General features: G+C 39.6%; 2 protein-coding genes and 1 long non-coding RNA gene across 3 annotated transcripts in view; 2 read left to right on the forward strand and 1 right to left on the reverse strand.

Annotated features, from left to right (window-relative positions):
* The window catches only part of LOC109029780 (uncharacterized), a 139,358-nt gene that overhangs the window by 56,733 nt on the left and 56,123 nt on the right, over positions 1-26,502 (forward strand). The window lies entirely within an intron of this gene.
* Gycbeta100B (guanylate cyclase soluble subunit beta-1-like) overlaps positions 8,365-26,502 on the reverse strand; it is a 35,486-nt gene continuing 17,348 nt past the window's right edge. The window contains exons 9-14 of the mRNA XM_072298144.1: positions 21,329-21,411; positions 20,119-20,289; positions 18,688-18,925; positions 17,137-17,274; positions 15,183-15,340; positions 8,365-9,831 (exon numbers count right to left, since the gene is read on the reverse strand). Coding sequence (XP_072154245.1) covers positions 9,702-9,831; positions 15,183-15,340; positions 17,137-17,274; positions 18,688-18,925; positions 20,119-20,289; positions 21,329-21,411 — 918 coding nt within the window. The 3' untranslated portion in view covers positions 8,365-9,701. The remainder of the gene's footprint in view (positions 9,832-15,182; positions 15,341-17,136; positions 17,275-18,687; positions 18,926-20,118; positions 20,290-21,328; positions 21,412-26,502) is intronic.
* stops (SOCS domain-containing protein stops) lies at positions 9,922-14,807 on the forward strand. Its single transcript, XM_019040393.2, has one exon. The coding sequence runs from the start codon at positions 12,673-12,675 to the stop codon at positions 13,714-13,716; it is 1,044 nt and encodes a 347-aa protein (XP_018895938.2). The 5' UTR covers positions 9,922-12,672; the 3' UTR covers positions 13,717-14,807.

Below are 26,502 nucleotides of genomic sequence, written 5' to 3' on the forward strand. Positions count from 1 at the left end.
GGAAAATAAATTATAACTCGAAGTTTGCAACGCGTCGTAAACCCGAGATTCGAGTTTTCCAGTCTCACCGATGACGATACGCTGAGGGTGTGACAGTAACAGTGGCGTGGCGTGAATTCCGATATATCTATATTGTTACGCCATTTAAACCTATGGAAAAGGATCGATTAACGGGGTGTTCGCAGCGAACACCTTAATAATAGATTCTTTACCATAGGTTTAAATGGCGTAAAAATCGATATATCGCAATTCACGCCACGCCACTGGACATAGTAAATGAAAACAGAACATCTATAGCAATCGCCATGTGGACCTTATTATACTAAAAGGAACTGTGTTGCATGCAAACCCCATGCATATAGTTCCTTATATCATAAATATGTTTGTGTCAACCCTACAGGTTTGACTGTTTTTCAATACTTTGGACTTTAAACAAAGCTCCGAAAATAGCCGATAAGAAAAAAAAAAATGGGTTGAGCGGCGCACAAAAATGCCAAGGACAAAACTGTCATCAGGTCCGAAAGTGCGCTCACGTCCCATGGTTTCTTGTTTAAAAAATGACTAGGGGCTTATGGGGCTGCTTCGCAGCCCTTATTTTTCCTGTACACTTTTCACTTTCACATGTTTTTTTTTTTTTTTTATTTATTTTCATTTAATTTTCTGTTTTGTCTTTGAATCGGGTCTAATTATTTTTTTGAGAGAATAAATATAACAAATGTTTTCAAAAATTGTAATTTTATTTAGTAAACTTTAAACTAAAATTTTGTTTTAATCTTCATACAAAATTATTTTTTTAGGTTTTACATTTGTTTTCAAACTAATTTTAAAGAAGATCTTTTTTTATTTTTTAAATACTTTGCTTTTTTTTTTCGATTAAATTGTTGATTCTTCTTTTGCCATTTCTGTCCTGCTTTTCTTCCTATATTTCCTACAACTTTGCTCTTCTTCTTTCCTCCTTTTGTCTTTTCTTTTTTTGCTTCTTCTTTTTCTTCTTCAGTAGCTGTTCCTTCTGGTTCTTCTCTTTTTCTGCTCCTGTTTTAACTTCATCTAATTTTTCCGCTTTTTCTTCTTCGTTTTTTCCATGTTCAGTCTGCTTTCTGGTTCCGGGGAATGCAGCTGCATTCCGGATGCGTTAAGGGTGGGAAGGAGGGAGGGACGGACTGAGAAACTGAAAAAAGTACGTTACGTAACGGTAAATATTAAATAAACTTACCTATATATGGATCCTTGAACTTTAAAGCAATAAGGTCCATCACCCGGAATATCAATTCGATTTACAGAGAAAGAGGCAAAAGCAACAGCACTATTATAATTTCTGATACGCTTTATGAAATTTGGAGAATATAAATACTCGGTAAAGAAATTAAGCCATTTGGCAGCAGTTATTAAAATGACCATTGGACATTTCACCCTGAAAATGGCGAGCATCACAATGATGACAAATTATATTCATTGAACCGACTGAAAATTTGGTAACAAAATTTTCATCAAAGTTCTGATCATCAATTTTATACTTCCGAAATGAAGAAATGAAACTTTGATTTTCTATACTAATAACAGAGTTAAGTTCTTGCTTCACTAAAACGAACATGCGAAGAATTCTGGAAAACGCGACCACGTTTTGGAGGACGCGACCGCCTCGGTCATTGAAAATTTCACTCATAACAACTGTTAAATTTAAAATTAAAATTAGTAAAAATTATTATTATTTTAACAAAATCATAACTGAAAAGTTCAATTTTTAAATTAAAAAAAATAAATCAGAAGAAAAAGGATGAAATGAAAATGGAAATTAATAATAAACATATTTATACACATTGAAAAGAAACAGCGTGAAAAGTTCTGATCGGAATTTTTTTTTTTTTTTTTTTTTTTTTTTTTTTTTTTTTGGTATGTTAAAATAAGAAAAAAACTTGGAGGTTATTGACTTAATGAGGAAAAATTGGCAATAGGAAAAAGATGGAAGCAATCATGAAAAAACCGTAAAAAAAAAAAAAAAAAAAAAAAAAAAAAAACGCGGGAAAAGAATAATGTAAGTTGATGGCAGTTGAGTGTTGGAAGTAACCTCACTTAATGATGATTGTTGAATGAAAACAGCTGATAAAAAGACAGCAAACAGTAAAGTAAGATGCGTAGCAACAAAACTTTTCCGAAAAACAAAAAACCAAAAACCCCCACTTCCCCTCATCCAATTTATTTTTTAGGGATTTAAAAATCGGGACGGAACCCCAGAAAATAATTTATAGTTTTCCCGAAGCTTGAGAACAACACCTTTCAAATGAACCAACGCCCCTCGCAATTAGTACAGTGGTTGATTCACAATTTCATTCTATTTTTCAAATTAAATATTAAGATAAGTTTGATTGACTCCCATGCCTGAAGGGAGGATAATCTGATGAAATATACGTGCTTAGATTGACCGAAGATATATGTATTTCTTACGCAGCCGGACAGGAAGAAATCCAGTTCCACTCCCGTATACAAAAGCCAGGCTCTCAAAAACAAGAGGCGTGCATCCTATGAATGGCTGTCATATCGTCCTTTGTCCAGATATAAGAGCGTAGCTAAATTTCAATTTTGTGAAATTTCAATTCGAAAATTGCATTTTTGCGAGGAAACGGTCGGGCCCATCTAATCGAAAATTTTATTGATATTTCTATTTATTAAGCAGAAGCAACATAATATTGGACAAAACTTGCAGTATTCCTGGGGGGGGGGGGGGGATGAATCGCTTCGGCCAATTTGCAGCATTGGAATGGAAATATGTTTCTTATGTTTTTTTGCCTGAGAAACGATGCGATGATAAGTCACAGAAAAATTATTTTATTTATGCTTTGGGTGGATAACTGTGGAGTAAATAGATGGTCTGACCTCATATTTCAAGTGTTTTTACAATCAATTCATGGAAATGCACGGCTGATAGATTAGTTCATACTAAAGTATTGACATTTGTATGCCTCTAAGGAGAAGAGCAAGAGGAGAAGATTGACGCTTTTATTCAAATCAAGTTGAGCATTAATAAAGTTCAGATCATCAAGGACATATAACTTTGTTTAGTAATCAATATTTTCCTGTAAATCAAGATTTTAGAGGGTAGGCATTCATTTTTGGAAAATTAAGATATGAATCGTTTTAAACTGAGCATACACGAAAGAAATATAGTTCAAGGGAAAGCTTTTAAGTCTCTGCTGAACCTCAGTTTAACTCTTGCAATACGGAACTATTACTTCAGGCTTGCTCATGAAAGCCCCTAACTCCGTCATAAAACTAAAAGGATATAAGTTGTTTCTGGGATGAGCCAGAAATAGCAATTCCGAATTGGAAAATTTTATCCAGTTTTGAAGCTGTCTGAATATTTCTACGTCGTTCGGATACAAGCGTGCACAAAATTGTTTGTTTGGGATGGGGAACAGGAAACGTTAAATTTTTTAAACATTAGAGTTTCCCTTTCCTTGTGCTTGGGTGATTATTAATTTGTAGAAATAGTATAAATTTATGCTCTGCCTTGGAACATCAAACAACAACTCCGGGATGGTGAAGTAAAGAAATTCTTCAAGTTACTTCGAAATCTCCTCTTAACCAAGGCATTTTATGATTTAAACGAATTTCTGACTTCAGCTGTTGAATAATATTCTACCCACTACCACTTAATTTAACATTTTACAATTGTAATTTATATTTTTAATTATTGTGTATTGTAATTCCTAGTGTTTTGGCGCGTATACGTAGTATACCGCCTTTGCGATCGTTTCGAACCCTGCTCGATACAATAACCGAGTCCCTTAGTTCCTTACCGAAAAGTGACTACCGCGAACTTCTCAGATTTTCCAAAGCGTGTAAAAAGTTTATTTATCCGTCAATAATTATGATTTAAAGTTGTTTCTCATTCTGGGGGTCTCTAGTTTATGTGCAGTGAATACCAAGAGTCTACGTTACTTGGTTTTTTTAAAAAAAGCCTAAGAATGCGACGCGCTGATTTAAAATATGCATATATAAGCAGAATCAAGCGAACTGATTCGAGGATGGTTGAGCAGGTCGGCACTCTCGGAATGAGAATTTAACTCCTCCGTTTTGTTCAAAACGTTGCTTTGACAGATCTGTAACCTCGGTTATACTTTGCAAAAGTTGGTACCCGTGCTCTGATAGTGCTGTTCATCTGACAACATTGTCAGTGTCAGCTGATAAAATGTATATTTTCACATAAGAGGTTAATAAAAGTTTTCAGTCAGTCTTTGACATCTATTGATAATTGTTTTGGTATTTATTTTTATATATTTTCTTAGTTTTTAATAAGAAAAATATATAATTACGTAGTAAGTAGGTAAGTAAATAGTAGTAGGTTTGTAAATTACGAGGAGAGGCGGGCATTCTGTTCAGCATATCGATACATAAGTATTTTCATACGTAGAATTTAATTTTCACGTCAGGGAGTCGACATATTTGATTTTTTCGATTTTATACGGAAAATTTATGGTTTTTCGTGATTGAAATTACTTACAATTGTTTCATGAAAAATGAATGCACCCAAAATGACTATAGCATTTTGACTTTCACATACGTGCACTCACTAAATTGATTGGTAAATTCAAAGAGTGGGTACATCGACCTGGTATATCAAGTTTCTGCGATTTTTTACGGCAAATCGGTAGATTTTCGGGATGTGGATTGCTTACTTTCAATTCATGAATGAATAAAGCATGGACATGGTTGAGCTTCTTTGCATGAAAAGACGTTTAAAATAACAAAATCAAGACATATTTAATACAATTGCATTTATATCGAGTCAATTTCTTTTCAATAATATAACGGGATTTATAATACCGGTGATTTGGGTATTTTAGCCCCAAAATACCTTTAAATCGACTTTATCTTTTAGGAGTTCGACAGAATTTTTCCTTTCTTCGCTTAAATTATTCCGTAGCACTTTTCTTCAAGAATCTGATAAGATTTTGCTTGAGGCAGATCAAAAAACTTAAATTCGATCGAATAGCTTTCTACTTTCACAATACACGGTCTCGTCAAGGTGCGTCGTTGACCTTGCAGTGTTGGATCGTGAATTCTCTTGTTGTGCTGCTTGCCTTTTTTGAAATCTCTGTAAATGAAACCTAAAGGGGTTGATATGTGCGAGTTAATGACGCGCCTTATCAACACATTGTGTTGGAGCTCACTGCTTGTTTTGACTTGTGCCATAGCTCCAATAATGGGGCTTTCATGTACGTAAATAGAATAAATAAATACATAAAATATAAAAAAAGGAGACCGATGGTGAAACTGCAAAATCGCGCATTTTTCTAGCTGTGTTCCAAAACTCCGTTCCAAATTTTGTCTTGTTCGTCGAAGGAGAACGAACCAACTCTATCGTGTGAACTTGTCACAGAATATTTTTCACACAGCGGAAGAGATCAGAAAAGTTTATAAAAATTGACGTCGAGTAGTCTCCCACCTGGAAAATAAATTTTGACAGAAAGTCTGGAGTGTTGCAAATCGAGACACGCGCTTTTGCAGTTACAAAGTCGAGATACTTCATCGACTAACGACTGTGACTCGAGACCGTCTTCCGCGGCGCATGAGTCCGTTTCCGCGAGCTGATTATAAACGCTTTATCTCCAAGCGTCGAGATTCCAATGATAATTTTTTCTCGCTATAGCTTAAGGCTTGAACCAAGTTTATTTTTACGCCATATTTTTCCAAGAATACCTAATTGTTCGCCTCTGTAATGAAACGGCTGTCGAGGAGGGTGAAAAAAGAGGGAACGAGTCGTGAGATTGAACTTCGTCTACGAAGGAGGGTCGTGTATTGCTTCCGGCTCAGAACGCTTTTTAGCGGTAGGCATTGCGCGGTTGCCAAGTTTGTCCATTCGCTGAAAAAAACTCCGGCCGTGGAAGCCGTACTTACGGAGTATACAGACATACCGTCCGCGTTCCGGGCTCAGAAGCCGAAACTCCCAGGCGTAAAACCCGGAGCAATTGAACCTACGGCTCCAACACCCGGAAGTTTCGGGCTCTGAGCCTGGAACGGCCGGTATGTCTATCGAGCCCGTAACTTTTTTTTTTCAGTGCTTTATTTCAAATTTCATCGAGGATACCCCCCCCCCCCCCCCGGGACCCCTCTTTACTGTGAAAGCTCAGATGTTGATGATCCTGGCAATTTATCGCCGATAAAATCGCAATGTATGGCGATTTTTCCGTTGAGAAATGCTACTTGGGATAATCTCCCCTTTGTTTATACACTCTTGGCGCTACTTTGAGGAAAAACAAGTAACTTTGGATTTTCATAAATTTTGGCAACGTCGGTCATAAGCGTGTCTCCCATGCGTACTTGGATCCGCTGACGTCAGGTTGAATGCGTTTTCGGCCCACCCGCGCCAGCGTTAAAATTAGGCATCAGACGTTGCAGTCAATCCGATTACCTCGTTAACTTTTAAAACCAAGGTTCCATGCTAAAGTTAGCTGAGCTCGCTGAAATCAATTGAATTCAATACTCGAAGTACAAAATGAGACCTGGTCATGCTTATAGGGAAAAAAGGGAGGTGTTTGCGTCTTGAGGACTGATTATCTCGTGACGTAGGTTGGTACAGGTACTCAGGCAAAATCCGGAATTCGATGTATGTGAAATGGACCATAATGTTCGAATTTTTTGCTTTAATCCACTCATGATATAATTTCCAATACTTTACATAGAATGACTTGTTTTCACAAACTACACCATTTCCTAGAAAATCGATGATAAAAATCGTCCGTACCGACCTACGTCATCAAAAAAGTCCGAGATGCCCGAAATGCAAACACCTCCTTTTTTTCTCTATGGGTCATGCAAACCTTGAACCTGTTGGCGTGGGTTAAAGTGCAGACATGTGATTTTTACGTCATGCCATTCACGAAGAAAACTTAGGGATGAACCACTAAACAGGATGTAAGATTTAAAACTATAATAACTTCATTTATTACAAAATAAACGTTTAGAAAAGGTTGTGCCGGAAAAAAAAACTGCACTCTACAGAATAACCATTTCTACAGGGGGCAACTGGACAACATTTTAAAGTATAGAACTACTTACCATCTCCGGCTCGCTTTAGGAACAACATACGTTCAATTGCAATCTCTATGCAAATAGGTGCTTTTATGGATGAGCGAGAGTAGATCTTTATTACAAATCGAAGTCTCAATGTCATAGATTTTGTTTCTAAAATAATTAAAAAAATACAGCACCCGTAAAATATGGTCAAACTGAGCAAAGTTTTTGCAAATGGCATCACCATTGAAATGTTTTTAAAATTTCGCGACTTCCACGTCTATTATAAATTAAGTGGAAGCAAGTTAGAAATGAAACCTACTGAAACAAATGAAATTTAGGTATTCATTTACGGAACATTTTTTGGTGTGTAAATCGTAACTTTTTATATTCTTCGGTTATTCTATTAGGAGCAAGAAGAGATGCACAATGAACAGTCTTAGCAGCATTGCTATGCTGGTAGTTCTTTAGTGCAGCATGTCCAACTGTTTTAATTCCCATTAAAGTCAGATCTTGCTACGCGTAGGTTTACTAATGGGCCTGTTGCAAACTTTTGCTAGAGCAAAAATAAGAGTTGTTTCTTATAGATAATGCCTCAAAAATCACGATGAGCGCATCGGCAAAGTCTGAAATGCACTCATAACTTCACAATCTGCGTAAGAAATTTGCGTTTTTTTAAGCTTCCCGCTTCAAAAACGATACTACGGCATAGGTGAACATTTTGTTAGAGGAGTCGCTCCATCGTCGGCGATATTCATCATGGCCGACGCTTGCACGCAGTTCCGCGCGTAATTCAAGGAGAGTTCAAGGTCAATCAATTCGGGCGTGGAAAATATGAACGTTAACACACCGATTGTTATCTGGTCTAATCCAGTTCAGGTGTTATCTCGTCCCATCAAACGTGTTTTGGCGGATTGGCGTCGGCTATGATGATTATTGCCGACGATGGAACGACTCCTCTTACAAAATGTTCACCTGTGCCGTAGTATCGTTTTTGAAGCGGGAAGCTCAAAAAACCGCAAATTTCTTACGCAGATTGTGAAGTTATGAGTGCATTTCAGAGTTTGCCGATGCGCTCATCGTGATTTTTGAGGCATTATCTATAAGAAACAACTCTTAGTTTTGCTCTAGCAAAAGTTTGCAACAGGCCCATTAGGGCGGCGTTTTTGCAAAATAACATACAATCTCTTTTTAAAATTTTCAGTAAATATTTTTAAAAAGACAAAAATGATTTGTTTTTGTAGCTTCATTGCCGACCTTCATTTTGAATCGAGGTTGTGGATTTAACTGGCCGTGTTTCTTAATGATGAAGACGCACAATTGCCGATAGAAGTGCCGAAAATAACAGAAGAATTATATACCAAAAACAAGTATACTTTTTATTTTACCAAAAAGAACAAGGAATAATTTTACATAAAAATCTCCAAGAAGTTTAACATCAAAACATAACCTCAGACAGGTAATCTGCCTCTGATAAAATACTTAAGATTGAAAAAAGAAAACAGAATAGGAAGAAAACATCAGTATAAAATACATCTCAGACACCAACAAGTTCATTTCAGATGATATCTACAAATTTAACACCATGTACTAGTAAATATTACCTTCACTATAGGTATATATTGGACCAAAAACCCGCATATATCCGAACTAATCGGAGATAGAATCAACTACAGTTACCACGAAAGCTGGTAATTTTACCGATTTTACCCCAGCTTCTCTCCCCTCTTTTCTTTTATTAATATTACTCTTTCACGTGTTGTTTGAAATAATTGCAGTTTTCTTTTTTTCTTTTTTTCTTTTTAAAAAAAGAAGAACAAAGTTAGGAAGCATATTGCATCGTATATCTTGACTTCGGAGACATTAAGAGCGATGTCACGGAACGTCAAACTCGGCACTGAAAGTTACTCATGAGATCCCATTGGGACGTATTTCTGCACAACGGAACCAGAGACAGGTGGGAAAGAAGGGGTGTGCTCGTCAGATAAGGGTCGTAAGAATGAACGGGAATCATAAAGCGCTAGTGACGTCAGCGGTGATGACGGAGACGACGATCGGATTCATCCGAGTCTTTAACTCATGAGCCCTGTTTACAAGGCTCTCGTCACATGCCCATGGCTCATGAGTGCCGCATTCAGTCAGCACTTAGTTCCGTTCGACAGAATGTAAAATCCCGCTTTTTCATTTCTTCAAAGGGAATCATGCCCACTTTAACATTGTTTCTTCTGCAGCTTTCCAGAGCACACCCGATCTTTCCCACTCGTCTATAGCAGAGTCCCTTTATAATAAGAGTACAGACAATACGAATCCATTTCTGATTGGTTCCCGTATTTTAGGTCTCCACAGTGTCATAAACGGGAATAAAGATTACATTTTCACTGCTTGCAAAAATTATAAACTGAAACGGACCGGGGAATCAGGGGAACGGCAAGGAACAAACGGAATTAGAGAAGGAACGGAGAGAGGAATTCGAGAGTTAGTTATGATCAAAGATTTCGAAGAACGTACAATTTGTGTAATCTTTATTTTCGTTTGTGACAACTATGAGCCGTATTGTCTTAAGTCTCTGTATAAAGGGACTTTGGTCTATAGTTCCGTTTGGCAGAAATACGTCCATTTGACGTGGTATTTTACTGTGTACTCTAGGAGTGACCATTCGATCTGAGTGGACAAAATGATTGTTCTGAATTTTACTCCGATGGAACGGATTTTCTTGACAGGAACCACACTTTCATCGGTTCGGATCGTCCTTTCATCATTACTGGACCACGGAAGTCTAATTGGAACTGTGGATCATTATTTCCTTCTTGTATGAGAATCCTAAAAAATCACAAAAAACCATAAAAGAAAACAATGAGATCGTAGAATTTATAAATACACACTCTTTATTTTTAACACGTCTCTACCATTCCCCTCTTTTTAGCCATTTTCCCCCAGATTTCATCAATGTGTTCAATCAAACTCTAAAGCTCAAATGCACCGGCAATTTATTATAAAAAGAGGATACGAAATGATAGCAATTTTTGTTCGCAACAAACATACTTTTTTCACTCTGACTGCACGCAAATGAGATGGCAGGGTGTCTATGTCTACTAGTCCGGAAAGTTCGGAATCGGTAGTGATTTTTTAAGGGCAGTACGGAAGCACTGAACAAGCGCGGAAACTCCGCAAAAAGGTCCCAAATTTTTTCCTTTATACCACGCGTGTTTTTTGGTTTACGGACGGAAGGTCTACACGAAAAAGGGCTACAAAAAAGGGCTACCTTTTTTGGTCTACAATCAAAATGTCTACATGAAAATGCCTATTAATATAGTGTCTATAGTAAAATATGTCTGCGATATTAAAATGTCTTTGGTTTGAATGCCTACTCCAAAAATGTCAAAGTACGTATTTATGTCGTCTGATAAGAATCTCATTTGAAAGTGTATCCCCAAAGACGGGACGAGGCTGTGGATGCTGCAGAAGCTGATGCGGTGGCCAACATAAATATTTTGACATTTTTTAAGTGTACAAACAAATCGTAGACATTTTAATAGCGTAGACATATTTGACTGTAGACATAATTTCAGTTCGCATTTTAATGTAGACGTTTTGACTGTAGACTATAAAGGCAGCCCTTTTTTTGTAGCCCTTTTTTCTGTAGACGTACTGTCTGCATACCTGTTTTTTAATAAAGCCCGGAAAGTATGCAGTCCCCTGCGCGTTGATTCCTAGATTAAGAGTAGTTTTTGCCTGTAAGATTGCGATTGTGCAGTCAGTTAATCTTCAAGCCCCCAATACAATTTTACGTTTACGGCATTTTTGTCCCTATTTGAGCGAGAATTTCAAATGTTCAACATTTTTCGAAATTTGTCGAATAGAAGTACTAAAAAAATACTGAATTGTTCTGTGTAGTACGTACCAAATGTATTGGGAAAGTACTGAGGGATAACTGATTTTTGGCCAGCCTGTTTCAGTAGACACTCTGGATGGCTTTAAGGCTAAACTCAGTCAATTTTTGGCTGATATTAATAATAGTACCGCGATGCCTTGTGCTGCTTGATCTACGAGGTTTCTTTTCATTTGTCGCAGGCAATTAGCAATCGCCGGCAACTTACAAGCTGGTGGTGGATAAATATAGGAAATCATAAAATTGAAAAATAAAAGAACGAGATTAGAGTGCTGATTATGTTGCCTGTAATGTGAATAGACACTTTTCCATCCTTAAAAACATGGCAGGAATATGCACACTTAGAGGAGCGTGTAATGAACTCTGTGACATTAGTTGGGTTGAGATCGGACAGGCAACTAAACTAACTTCGTGACAAAACGTAGAGTATCACAAAAAATGAAGGCGCTTCAAGCCGAGCTCATACTTTTGAAGACCATAATCCTCAAAAATTGCATTATACCGATGCGCATCATTGCGATTTATTGAAACAACGTGTGAACCGCTTGAAAATTGCCGGCGATTGCTAATTGCCTGCGACACATATATTGCACAATCATAGTCACGTGAGAATTCATTCAGAAATCACCCAAACATCCACGTTTCATTGTCACATGTCCGTATCGAGTTTTTTAACCTTAAGTGGATTAAGCTTCCGTAGGTGCAGTGAATGAAGGGTGCTTTCTATGGTTTCCCATGCTCGCTTTCCAGCGAGCGGGAGACACCCTTTCTCTTTAGAACAGTCGCACAGGAAATATCAACCGCGGCCGGGAAAAAGAATCGTCCATTCCGAGATCGGTGGCTATTTTGAATTTCAGTGATGAAAATTTGTTTGTTCCTCGGTTTTAGCGTAGATGCCCTCAACAGTAAAGATCGGACATTTTTTTTACTAGTGTGACATAACCTTGACGCGTTTTATGGCGAAGTGTTCATCCGCAAATGGAATGTAATCTCATTTCAACGATCCGTTCGAATACATTTTTGTGATCAATGTGCAATTGATAGGAGGGTGACGACTTGTGCGTAGAGACCCGTTTACAGAATTCTGCTGAAAATTGATTTTAAAAAAATTCTAAAATATAATTAAATGCTTTGAATTGGACAAAATTCTAGTTGCCGTAATCGGTTTCCACGAAGTTTTCCTCAATCTCAATATTTTCGAACAGCTGATATCGTATAGTCTCTTCTGCTTGTAAAAGCACAAAATGACGGGGAATACTCAGTGACTTTTTTCGAATCGTTTGCTCGATTGTGTGATTTTGTAAAGCTGGGCTTCTTTGATCCGTTTATTTTCTTCTTACTACACGTAAATCCAGATTGCTCTTGATTTCAATATACTCCTAAAAGTAAATTGATTTCTAATAAAATGGATCTCGAGGCTTTAAGCCTGTAAGCCTTTAAGAATAAATTTCAAGTGGCATATATTGATGAGGACCTGAGAATCTATAGTCGAAAAACATTGATGCTTCCAATCGGTCGTCTGCTCGAACCAGTAAATAAAGATTTCAAGACTGACCCAAAGTCCTAGAGGTCAAGAAAGGGTGAGTAACCTCCCCTCACGCGATCAACAGGCATTGACACGTGTGTTTATCAACTAATTTTCAACGTCAACTAATTTCTGTAATCACTCAAACGGTCGAGCGTCAATTAGTGCCTCAATCGGGAAACTAAACGCGAACAGTCTTTCAACTAGTCGAGTTTTCGTAAGCGGGCAACCGGGGGTTGATCCGACGATGGGCGACTCGACAATGGAGCTGTTCATCAACTGCTTCTTCGACCAGGTGTTCACGGAGCTGGACCGCGGGAGCCTCATCCCGCGCTACAAGCGGAAGCAACTGGTCGACTACTTCAGCACGATCATCTACGGCTGCTGCCGCGGCGACTCGGATTCGGACTCCTCGTTCGACGCCCAGGCCGGCTGCAAGAAGGCCGTCACCTGCGCCCTCGACTACCACGAGGCCATGCGCGCCAAGAACCGGAACCTCTGCCTCCTGGGCAAGTACCACGCCGTCGTCTACGTCGCCCTCAAGATCTCCTTCGACTGGAAGCTCCGCGACGCGCCCACCCTCACCCGGCTCCTCGAGAACGTCTTCACGTGCGAGGCCACCTTCGAGCGCCTCTTCGAGGGCGCCATCTTCGGCCCCAAGATCACCCACCTCATCTCCGGCTGGAAGAGCGACTTCGCCAACCGCGCCGAGAACATCGACGCCGTCGCCTTCTTCCTCGACCACGCCGCCGCCGAGCAACTCGAGTTCCCTTCTTTGGGCACCCGGAGGCGACTAATCGACATCCCGATGACGTCGTACAACCAGATGACCCCGGCGAAGATCGCGGCGCAGGCGGCGAAACTCGACGTCCTCACCCTTCTCGTACGCTACGGCGCCGTTCTAACTGACGAGCGGCATCCGGTCAAGTTCTGTGCGTTCCAACCGGTTTTGTACAAGTTGAACGCGTGCTGTGAGGAGGAGAAAGAGCTCCCCGCGGACTTCCTGGCTTGTTTGGAGCTCCTTCTGCGCGCGGTCGAGAGGATCCCGAATCTGTTCCCGGAGGATTCCGAGGCGGAGAGTAGTGACGATTTTGTGTCGGTCCACCCCGAGTTGATCGAGCGGGGGATCGTCCCGCTGAGCAAGGTCGGCTTGGAGCCGGTCGATCTCAAGCACTTGAGTCGCTGCGCGGTGCGACGCGCGCTCAACGATAGCTGGCAGCTCCCGCACGGCATCCAGAGACTGGATGTGCCGGGCCCTGTCAAGCAATATCTCGACTTGGAAGTCGACTGAATTGGGATTTAAAGCTGATGGTGTGATTGGCGGTCAGCGGACTGATTGTTGAAATTGGTAGACAAAGCTATGGACAAAGAAGATAAAAAGGATATGGAGGGATCCTATCGGTGGAAACGGGTGGCTGCAATAGGCAAAGGAGGCAGGTGAAGGAGAAACCAACGACAACCTACTAGAGTCCCTTTAGCAAGTCTATCATTTAGTCTAAAAGAACCACCCATTTCAACCAATAGGATCACTCCATACTCCCTGTGTCTCCTTTGTCTATAGCTTTGTCTATAAATTTCAAAAATCATCCCGCAGGTATGCTTGAAAGTGGACTGGAATTTATATATACTTGCATCTGCTGGATTTAGGTTAGGAATATTTTGATGTGGGCAGAAACGGGACTTAAAGCTGATAATGCATGAGTCGTTTGAGATAAGTCGTTGATTTAGAGTCGTTTTGGAAGCGAAATAAATTGGGATTTCAATTGGCCAATAATGCTATTTTCGGTTTACAGGTACCTAAAAAAGTTTTGAGATAGATGAAAAGTTTTTGGAGTTTTGAGATTAAGTAAATTGAAATGAAATAATTTGCTGGTAACACTAAGATTTTTGTGTACCTATAAAGGGACTGAACTAGGGCTTGCATTTGCTGATCATGATATTTTAGACGGGGTACGCATGGAATTAGACTGATCCGTGTTGTATATTTCGTAAAATTTTTTAGTGTAGATAAGATTTACGGAGTATCGACTGCATTTGCAGAGGAGGTCATTTCATGCTCCGTGATGGGGACAAGGTAGAAAAATACTCGGTCAGAGCGATCTCTCTAAAATGTTTTATTTTTAAATGGACTGAATGCTCATGTGGAAGATTCAAGTTTTAGATATAACTTAAAATGCACGGTGAAGTCACTGCTAATCTAACTTTAGGAGATTAGTAGTGATTGATTTTATGTCCAAAACTACAGTGGGTCCAAGTTTTTTTTTCGTACGGTAAAATTTGTTGTTTTTTTTATTAAACCCTAAACAATGTTACCTTAAGAGAGCAAAAATAATGTCATTTGTGATGAACTGAGAATAAATAAAATTCTTACATTTTATGAAATGTTTGCTCCTGTTTTTATCCATCGAGTAGGAAAACCCTAAATTGCAAATCAAAATCCTAACATATGTATCCAAAACTTGTTTTCAATGCCATGGGACCGCATTGGAAACCTCGAAACTAAAATTACGTCTTAGGAAGAAAAAAATGTTTTACAAAACGAAAACTCGGTAAAAATTCAATTTTTGAATTGTGAATTTCCCCTTCTAACTCAACTTTTCATCGTTATTTTTGAGACTTTAAACTACAGAAATGCCTGACTTTGCAGATGCATTTTTACAATTTTGTCTCATCTTCTCATTGAAAATTGGTCCATAATATGTTGTGATATGCTTAAGGGAAAGGAGACTGGAGATTATGGAAACCAGTTGAACTTACCCATAAGCGTCTTCAGAAACATTGATTTTGCCTTTTTCTCCTGTCGTTTCTGTTCTACTTGTTAGATTCACTGTGTTCCCGAAGAGGCAATACCTTGGCATACGGTGCCCGATAACCCCGGTCACCACTTCTCCGGAATGAATTCCAATTGTTATTTTCTGAAAAATTTTAAAAAATTATTGAATGTGCAGTCACATATCGGTCGGATATCGTCAATTGTCTAGAAATTCCAATAAATTGAAAACTATGACGCAAGGGGCCGGCAGATTTGTCACACGTGGATTGAAAAAACAAAAAATGTTTTGAAACTTTTTAAGTTTTTACACTATATCCTGGTGCGTAATATATTTTTAAGAACTCCCCAGTTACTATTGATCGTAAAAAGTCTTTGTGATTTTTCCTCATGCGAAGAGTAATTCGTAAGAATCGCACCCGAAACGGAATAACTACGTAGGAGAATAATTCAAACCGCCACAATCTTAAAAGAAAAGCAAAGTCTGCAGTTTTGTGGAAAATACCTCATCAGCTTTGTAAGCTTTAGGAACATGCATAAATAGTTTAGATCTAGAAAAAAGAAAATTATACTTTGAAAACTGTCACAAAATTAAAATCGACTTTTGTTTTAACGAACTCAAAATCTATTCATTCCATTGGAAGATAATTTCTAGAAGTGAGACACTTTCGATTCATTCATGTCATTTCCGATGTCTAAAGTCGAAAAATGCGTATTTTAGACTGCGAAAAATGTGAGTTTCGGCTCATGTTTATGAGAAAACGGACCAACCTGAGCTTTAGTCACCTGTGAGTTTTCTTTACTTTTTAAAAAAAATCACACAAAATTACCAGGGTTGGGCCTGTTGTAAACTTTTGCCAAGGCAAAAATGAGAGTTGTTCCTGCTAGATAATACGTCTCAAAAATCACGATGAGCGCATCGGCAAACTCTGAAATGCACTCCTAACTTCGAAATCTGCGTAAGAATTTTGCGTTTTTTTAAGCTTCCCGCTTCAAAAAGGATACTACGGCACAGGTGAACATTTCGTAAAAGAGTCGTTCCATTCAATCCCTGTTCAACATGGCCGACGCTTCCGCGCGCAATTTGAGGAGAGCACGAAGTCAACAGAGGCGGATATCTATCAACGCGAGAAAAATGTAAATGTAAACACGCTGATTGTTATTAAGAGGCGGTTAGTATCGTTCCAGCACATGTGTTTTGGCGGATTGGCGTCGGCTATGTTGAATATTGCGTAGTATCCTTGTGAGCAGGGGTAAAATGGAATGACTCCTCTAACGAAATGTTCACCTGTGCTGTGGTATCGTTTTTGAGGCGGGGAGCTTGAAAAACGCAAATTTATTATGAAAATTGTGAAGTAAGGACTGCATTTCAGGCTTTACCGATGCGCTCATCGTGATTTTTGAGACAAGTTCAATGAGTAACAACTTTTTTTTGCTCTTCACTCGAAAAAAAAAAAACACATTGGATCTAGAGTCCAGACTCTTGAAAACATTGACAAGAAAAAATACTCTTGATTCAATCAGATTTTTGTTTAAATCAAAAGGAAATCCGCTCAAATTAAGAGGCTTGGTTCTTGATTTAAGAAAAAATCCGATTGAATCAAGAGTTGTTTTTCTTGTCGATGTTTTTAAGAGTCTGGACTCTAGATCCAATGTGTTTTTTTTTCCAGTGTAGCAAAAGTTTGTAACAGGCCAATTTTGGATTAGCTTTCTTCGGTGAAGATAAAAGATAATTGGAGCTTTTGAAATATTCCAACAGAGATACTCAGCTATCACAATTAGCCATCGATTTGTTTTTATGGTAACCTGCTTAAATTCCTCTGTGGTTGCGTTCTAGTCCATAAATAACGAGCTCGCAGCAGCCAGCTGAATCTGAAAATGTGCTTACTTATTGATAAGAATCATGATCAAGTAACCAATTCTGGTTTTTGAATGACGTACCACAGGCTCTCCATTTATTATCACTTCCCGTGTCAGGTCCATCATATCGAGGGCCAAACGGGCGATGCACCGCGCGTGTTCGTTGCACGGCTCTGGAAGACCACTAACTGCCATGTACTTATCACCAACCGTCTCCACCTGCAAGTATCAACATTTTTCTTAGCTGCTCCTCCAGATTCTTCATGAGTTTCAATCGGACTGCATTTTAAAAAATAGGATATACCAATATTCCGTGCCTTTTTTATATGAATTTTCTCAAATAAAAATGAGCACCTCTCGCTGCATTGAGCTTGACTTAAGGTTTGACTTGACCATGAACCCCTCCTGGCCTCCCTCCTTCTACCACCTCTTGACCTCCTCTTGGAAATTTCACAATTTCTATAGGGGTTTAGTCCTGAGATCGTTTTTACTTCTCGCGTTTTCACTTTTCTCACTGCTAAAAACAAAGAGATAATATTAATCTCTCCTCTCCTGCATACAATAGAACAAATAAGCTCGCCTGTAAGCTTTTCAACGTGGACCAGTGCAGCGCTCTGGTGGCTCAAATTGGAAATTAAAACGGTGGGTTGGTTTGCAACCATGTCTCTAGCACTACAAAAAAAAAAAAAAAAAAAAAAAAAAAAAAAAAAAAAAAAAAAAAAAAATGACGTCAAAAACCCAGCTTTTCAAAGGGCGATATCTCGGTTAATATTGAACGTAGAAAGTCGCTGTTTGGAATGATCTCATTATTTTTAGCGAATACTCAAGAACTTAGCATAAAAACACAATGGAGAATTTTCAGGTGTCTGAAATTTGATGAATTTCTTGTTTGAATGGACGCTACCAAGTGAGCTGAACACGAGAATACCCTTGGTTCATAAATTGAACAATTATTGGAGGAGATATGACAAAATGATCTAATCTGCTAAAATACGTGCGGTTAAATGGGAAATGCTGCCAGACGACGTCATGTCACTAGGTGGCGCATTTTCTCACTTTTAAATCTATTTAGATACTATTTCCCATAGCCGAAAAAAATGATAAAAAATACTGCAAAATCAGTTCTTACGGCACTTTCATATAAAGCAATAAAAAATTTGCGTGCAAATTCCCCATTCTGTGATCAGCACTACTAACCCATTTGTCTTATCCATCGGCAGCTTACGCATAAATTACTCTCCAAGCCTAGCCGTGTTGTGTTTAATGTGGACGAATTCAATTTTTATCAGGCTTCTAATCTGCCGTGCTAAGGAAGAACGCCGTATGAGCCTCTAGACGTTGCCAGGTTTTCTCCGATAAAAACCGAAATTGCTGAGAAATTTGTGAATTTTTTTCCCCAAAATGTTCAGACAATTTAGTGCGCAATTTAATGTAAAATATCTGAAAGTTTCAAGAAAAAATATCCATGAATTTTGTCAAAAATACTTGTTTTATCGAGGGAACTTTGGAAACTCTCGAATGTTCATACGGCGTTTTTCCTTAGCACGGCAGTAATCCTGTACAGTTCTGGGCATTGAGCTCAGTTAGGAATCTAAAATCTTCTCTCTTTTTACATTTTTTATTCGTGTTTACCTTGTAGACGTTAGGATTTTTCTTCGGGTCGGTGAGAGTGTCGAATGCTGTGTAGAGCTGGTTGAGCATGCACACGATTTTCATGGCCCCCTGCGAGTCCGTGTTGAGGGCGCAGTAGTCGCTGAACCCGACTATGCCCGAGAACAGCAGCGTGACGCAGTCGTAACGCTTCGGCGGCACCGGTCTCTTGTGACTCAGTTCGTTTGCCACCGAGATTGGAAGCACCGAATATAAAAGTCTGCCAAATAAAATTGTTCCACATTAACAATTGCTCATTTTTAAAAACTCCAATATCATACGAAGCAAACCGGTCACTTCTAAAATGAGACTTTCGAAAAAATACTTATATGGGCGATGAAACTTCCAAATCACGTATCTCGTTTGCGATGTTTCAAAATCTCCGCTTTGGACACTGTTTTCTTTTTCTTTTTCTTTTTTTTTAAAAAAAGCGAACGAAGCAAAATGATTGTTTCAATTTTTTGCCCAATGTTTTTCCCGCAGAGAAAAAATACCACGGAAGGTTTCAAGAGTTGACGTTCAGTAGATTTCCATTCAAAGAATACAGGATGTCAGGACATACCTAGAGACGTGGTTTAGGAGGTTCATTTTAACGTCGATATGCGATTGTGTAGGACTGGTATTGGAACAAATTATGAAAGAACAAACACAAAATGTGGTTTAATGATTTTAACTTCCGCCGCCGCGCCGCGCCGACCGCACCGTGTTTGGCGCAATGCCTGAAGTATTCACGCAGTCTTGTAGGCGCTATGTGTCTCACGCTGACCGTACTATGTTTGACGCAATGCGTGAAGTATTCTTGCATTCTTGTAGGCGCTATCCGTTTCATGCTGACCACAATAACCGCACTGTGTTTGATGCAATGCGTGAAGTATTCGCGCAGTCTTGTAGGCGCTAATATGTGTCACATGCCGATTGCCGTGCCGAGGGCTCCTCCTGTTCATCTCAAGTCCTCGTCATCATTTCTCCCTAAGTCGCGCCGTTCCAGACCAAATTGTGTGTTTGCTTTCTCTCTTAACTCGACTAATTAAAGGTGCAAAGGTGCTGTCTCTTGTATCTCTGAGAGACGACACAGTTAGAAATTACCATACCCTCAGGAACTGAGAGATTTTGTAGTCTTTTCTCGTTTGTAATTTTTTTTTCTAAATCCGATTTTTTTTGTACCACCATTTAAAAAAATTGCAAAATTTTCCGCCCCCTAGATTTGTCGCCATGGGGCGCGGCCCATGTGGCCACCCCCTTAATCCGGCCCTGGATCATCCACAGGATTTTAGATCCCATGGCAAACTTTCACTGTCTTTCAGGGATTCTTAGACCACAGTCTGAAAACTGATGTCTTGATGTCTCAGTACTTTTCCCGTAACTCATATTATGTTTTTCTGTTCGCCCTTATTCATGGATGGTGAGACTCACCTAGTTGTCTTTTGCTTTTCCGTTTCTAAGTCCCGATAAGTTTGTTGGAGTTTGTCCGTTAAAATCTCCAAATTCTTTGTTAGTTTATAATCTGCCTCGAACTGTTCAGACATGAGAACGAGGTCTCTAGTCGCGTCATGCAGAGGAATATCACTTATGTACAGGCCCCTCCTGAAAAAGAAAATGTTAAGTCAGTACATTAATGGAACACTGATTAGGCATCCCAGTTTTACATGGTGAATAATAAGAACCCGAGACTTTTTTTGGTAACTTAACTTGTTTTTTTTTTCTCTCTCTCAAGTCGCACGTCTCGTCGCTAAACTTTCAACTTAATTTCTAGCATTGGCGGATCCATTAATTTGGCAACACCGGGTTTCCTCCATTTAAACCTATGCAAAAGTATCGATTCTTGGAGGGGTCAGGTGCTCCGACAAGAATCGATTACTTAACATAGGTTTAAATGGAGAAAACCCGGTGTTGCCAAATTTCTAGATCCGCTTCTGATTTCTAGACATAAAAAATCCGCACGTCCATATTTTCATGCATCCGATATTACAAAAAGAGAAAGTTTGACTCACATGGCCCGTAAAACTTCTCGTTTTGTGTAACCGAACTTTTCGGTCAAAGCAAATAATCCTCAGCACCAATGACCAAAAATGTTGTCAATCACATCGAGACTCGGATTTTCTACCAAAGACTTTGGTTATCGAGACTGAGTTTTAGTTTCTATGACCGACAAATTTGGTTTTCTGAACCAGAAACACTCGTGGCCTGCATGATTCGAGGTTCGGTTGTTGGAACAGAAATTCCTGTCTTCGTGAAAATCCTTCAATTATACAAATACTGAGTTTGTATTTTCTTTACTTTTGGCCGATGAGGGAAGTTTTAGACAGATTAATGTAAAAATAAAACCCCCAAAAACACGAAGTGTTCGTCAAGCGACATCATTTCTGCGAAGAATTGTTCAGGCATCACAAGTTTTCAAGAAAATTGGATGAATCTATCTTTTGTTTCCTCTGATATTTTTTTGGGTTAAAAATTGACGAACATCTCATTCGCATACCAATTGGTAATGTCATTTTGGAAGTGATTTGAATTAATTTAAAGTCTCTCAAGAAGTCTAAACACTTTTTATTTTCGAAAATATGTTTGAGCTATTGAGCATCCGTGCACTCGAAGTGGAGCTTCAGAGAAAGGGGGCAGAACTCACCTTGTTAAATCATCCAAGTTTAGCACACTCGGATAACAGAGGAAGATCATGAGGTCAGATTCAGGAATGTATAGCATTTGACCCTGAAACGCAGTAAAAAATATAGTTGAAGTGCTCAATATTTGCCTCATATCATGCATGATATTTTGATGACAAGACTTATAGCGCTCGAATTCTCACTCTGTTCAGTGGCTCCTTTAGTTCAAATATTTGTTACCCCCAACTGAGTATTGCGAAAACAAATCATTGGAGACGAGGCTAAAATTGAAAAAGTGTGGAGTACTGTTTTCTAACTTCCTTAACAAACAAATACCAAATGACGGCACGTGTTGTTCCAATGTAAATCCGGTGCACTTAAAATGTTTTGACAACTGTCCGGTCTGAAATATACCTTAAAAATCGTTACCCATACGTCGCAGATAACTTTCGAGGTACATAAAAATGATTAAACTACGTTTATTTCCAACTTCTTTTCCCCAAAAGCCGCTTCCCCTATCAATGAGAGTATTTAATATCGTATTAATTACATTTTATCTCTCATGTGGTGCTCGTGTAGACGGACTGGCTTTACGCAACCAATCAACAGACGAATCCTTACTGATCCAGGTATGCGAGTACACGTTAAATCATGCAAATCTCCGATTATCCTACATAATCAACCTGGGTCACGATTCATGCTGCACTCAACTCGTACAATACTTGCACAAGAACGCGATAACCACCATTATCGCGAGTTTGGAGGACACCAGCCTCTATGCGACCAACGAACTCAGTAAAAATATGGTTTTTATCGTCAACGACTGTAGCGACATTGTGAATTTCATACTAGGCTCGATGGTCAGTTTCTGGGACTCTGATAAAAATTTTACCAACCATCTATACGAATATCCACCGTCGCGTAACAATGTAACCAGCCGCGGAGGTTTCTACCAAAGATCAGCCTTCCCGAACTTTTGCATCCTTAACGATGCCAAAACGGGGGCCAGCGTGCGAGATTTCAGTAGGCCTTGCGATGTAACAATCAAAATGACGCTCCAAGATATTGCGGACGGCAGCATATTAAAGGGAAAATTACTTGATTTCACAGGCGAAGCCTATAATCAAGTTTGGAATCCAGATAACTATTTAATTTTCGTTGTTTCACCCAGAGTGGAAGATGACGAGTCGAAAATGAGACGGCAGCCTCCAACCTGTAATTTATTTTTCATCTTCCGATTGATATGGAGAATTTTTAAGGGGCGCAAGACGATGATCTGCTTTCCTGTAGAATGTTACTGGTACGACTCGTTTTTCAACAAAACGCATGTTTTCACAGGCTCACAAGGAGAAGAGTTTTTCGAATTTGAATGGCCATCGATGAACCGAAAAAATTTTCATTACTATACCGATATTTACAATTATAATGATGATCAGCAGCAGGTCCAATTGAGGTCGGGCTACTTACAATGGGAAGCACCCGTCCACACAGCGATCAAAGTTCTAGGCCAAAAACGAACCGGAACCATACAGCAAACTCCAGTTACACCTGGGGATCTTGCTATGACCGAGCAAAAATTTGCGATCAAATATGACATGGTAATACTCCTCATCGATGCTAGCTCCCGCCTGAGAAGTACTAATTACGAAAACTACGACCACCTAGCCGTTACCGATACTGGGTCTCTATGCTTCCACATCCCACGATCAGGTTTCAAGCCACAATACTTGACAGTATTCAAATGTTTCAGTCAGAAAGTCTGGGTGTGTTTCTTGGCTACGATTGCAACTTTTCTCCTCATGCACCACTTCCATAAATCGTTCCAGTCGCAACATCTGGCGCACCTGTACTCGGAGTATGAGCTTGTCCAGTACGAGAGTCTATCAACAGCCCTGACTATCTATAGATATTTTCTCTGTGTGGCTCAGCCACGGTTGTTGCTCGGTAAGCTGCGTTCCGGGAAGATCCTGTTCGGTACTTTCGTGTTCGCAGCTCTCATTTTGACCACACTCTTGCAGAGCGGGATGGTTACCTTCCTGAACACACGAATCCGTTACGCTGACATCAATACGTTAGAGCACCTCGCCGCGTCAGACATGCTCGTACAGTCACCAAATCTGCGTTTGGACGAGGACTTCTGCGGGAGAGAAGAGCAGCTGCACTGGCTACAAAAGCGCCTCGTCGGAAGCTTTCATTACAGCTATAATGTCTACATGAGCGAGATCCAGTACGTCGTCAATTCCAGTTTTTCAAACGTATCAGATTGTGAGATCTGCGACAGGCTCGAACAATTTGAGGAGTTCACAGTCGCAGGATTGTCGGCGATGAAGAATCTCGAGGCGAGCATGACCTCTGACGCTTTCATGGGGATCACCTCAGCGCAGCTGTCGAGACGCAACTGGGGTTTCATGGAATTCCGTCGGATCTTCGAATATCACACAACTCGGGAATGTTTAGCCAGCTACCCGTTGATGTACTTCATGCCGAGACACATGTTTGCGCGCGACGACCTCAACGACGTCCTGAGCCGGTCCTTTGAGGTCGGGTTAGTGGATAAAGAATATGAAGAGATCCGATATTTTACGCTGATGTTACAAATTGAGGTCAAGGAGGAGGTCGTGATGCGGAGACCTTTTTCCATGAGAGATTTGCGAATTGCGTTCATTTGTTTGGGCGCCGGCTATCTTGTGAGTTTTATTGTTTTCCTCGTTGAACTTGCATTGCGGCTGAATTATTGAATAAATAAAATTGATTATCTGTCCACCCATTGGTATCTGTTTATTTAGCCTCGGCCCATTTAGCCACGTGGCGAACTGCAACAAAACTTGTTGCGAATTGCCACAAACTCTAGGTGCTGTGTGGCTAAATGAAACAAGAAAAGTTAGTATGGCAAAATGCAACAAAAATTGTCGCAGTTAGCCACAGTCTTTGGAATAGCCTACCAAATTCAGCAAAAAAAATGGTCATTTATCCTCCCATTTTTATTTTACTGCAGTCTAAGTAATTTTATTGAAGATCTGGAATAGATCAAAAAGAATAAACAACCATTCGTATTGCAACCAATTTTTACTTTAATAATTTTACCATCCCCCACTTGTGACCAATGCAATACTGATTCTACTTTACACTGAAATACATGCAAATCTACTAATAGGAAAGTATTCGGAGGAATTATTGACCACATGCGTCCAGCTCTCCTTCCTTAGGTTGCGTCATGTTAGGTAAGGTTTGGTTAGGTTAGGTTAGGTCATGTTAGGTTAGGTTAGGTAAGGTTAGGTAAGGTTAGGTTAGTTTATAAGTTCAGGATACAATATGAAAAAATCTTTTTTCGTTGATCGTTAGTTTAGATAGTAGTGAGGTCCTATAAGAGGCTCATTTTGACCTTGATTGATAAAAATGTGCATAGAAGACGCCATAGATCCAAGCAGTTGGCATTGAAAAATAAGGAAAACCGTGTGACATTTTCGTGGACAAACAACTGAAGCACTTATAACGATGGTGCTTACGTTGTTCCCATTTCAGCTTACCTGATAAATTATCTCTCCTTACAATCCATATAACTATGCTCTAACAGTATTCCTGCTTTGAAGAGGTGTTTTAGTTGCAGTTTCCGTTAGTTTCTGAATTTTTGACCGTCCATCTCAATGAGACTAATCAGTACCGTGTTACTTACATTCTATTTTTCACACAAAGTCACAGTTGACCGTCTTACTCTAATCAACCAACCAATAGACGAATCTTTCCTAGTCCAGGTATGCCAAAATACATTAAATCATGCAAAACTCAGCTTGTCGTATATAGTTAACCTGAGTCGAGATACATGCTGTACTCAACTTTCCCAATACTTGCACAACAACGGCATTAGCACAATTTCCGTAAGTTTCGTTGATACTACCCGCTACGCAACTAACGACCTTAACAAGAATATGGTTTTTATTTTTAACGATTGCAGTGACATAGTGAACTTCATCTTGGGCTCAATGAACAGTTACTGGGATTTTGATCAAAGTTTTACCGAACATTTGATTGAACATTCAGTAACCCGAGATCTTGTATTCAACCCTAAAATTCCAAATATTTGCGTGGTTTATGATGATGAAACCGGGGCCACCGTGAGAGATTTTAAAAGGCCCTGTGATGCAACAATTCAAGTGGCACTCAAAGATATTGCAGACGGCAGTATCATAGAGAATAAACAACTGCTCAATTTCACAGCTTCGGCGTACAATCAAATTTGGAATCCAGATAACTATTTAATATTTGTAGTGCTGCCTCATGCTAATGATACCAATCCATCAGGAGAGTGGACATCAAATTGTAACCTATTTTTCACGTTCCGTTTGATTTGGCGCATTTTCAAAGGACGCAAAACCGTGATCTGCTCTTTGAAAGAATGTTTTTGGTACGACGCGTTCCTTAACGAGACCCATGTCTACAAAGGTTCGCGAGGCGAGGAATACTTTGATTTTTCATGGGCATCGAAGAATAAGAAAAATTTAAATTATTACGTGCTGGAGTCGGGAGGTGGTGGCGATCTGCTTGAGTATCGAACCGGGTACGACCTTTGGCAGTTCCCTGTGTATAGTAGCCTTGGATTCTTTTGTGAACAACGAGCCGTAGCGTTACGTCCACCAACCATGATGCCGATTGACGAACTCGAGATGAATGAACGAGAAATCGTCGTGAAATATGATCTCGCTTTATTATTCCTCGATGCGTTGTATCGCTTGAGGAGCAAGATTGACCATAACTACGACTTCACTATCGTCACAGATTTCGGATCGTTTTGCTTCTTCGTTCCTCGCAAAGGTTTCAAACCACAGTACTTAACGGTTTTTAAATGCTTCAGCCCAAAAGTCTGGGTGTGTTTCTTGGTCACGATTGGCACGTTTCTCCTCCTTCATCACTTTCACAAGTTGTTCCAGTTGCAACGCATGGCGCGATTATATTCTGAGTACGATCTTATCCAGTATGAGAGTCTTTCAACTGCCTTGACTGTCTACAGATACTTCCTGTGTGTGTCACAACCGCGACTGCTGTTGGGTAAACTACCATCCAGGAAGATCTTGTTCGGCACCTTCGTGTTTGCGGCCCTTGTTCTGACTACACTTCTGCAAAGTGGAATGGTGACTTTCCTGAGCAAGCGCGTTCGCTACACCGATATCGATACGATTCAACAACTCGCTGAATCGGATCT

This window comes from Bemisia tabaci, chromosome 3 (assembly GCF_918797505.1).
Source record: "Bemisia tabaci chromosome 3, PGI_BMITA_v3".
Taxonomy (NCBI): Eukaryota; Metazoa; Arthropoda; class Insecta; order Hemiptera; family Aleyrodidae; genus Bemisia; species Bemisia tabaci.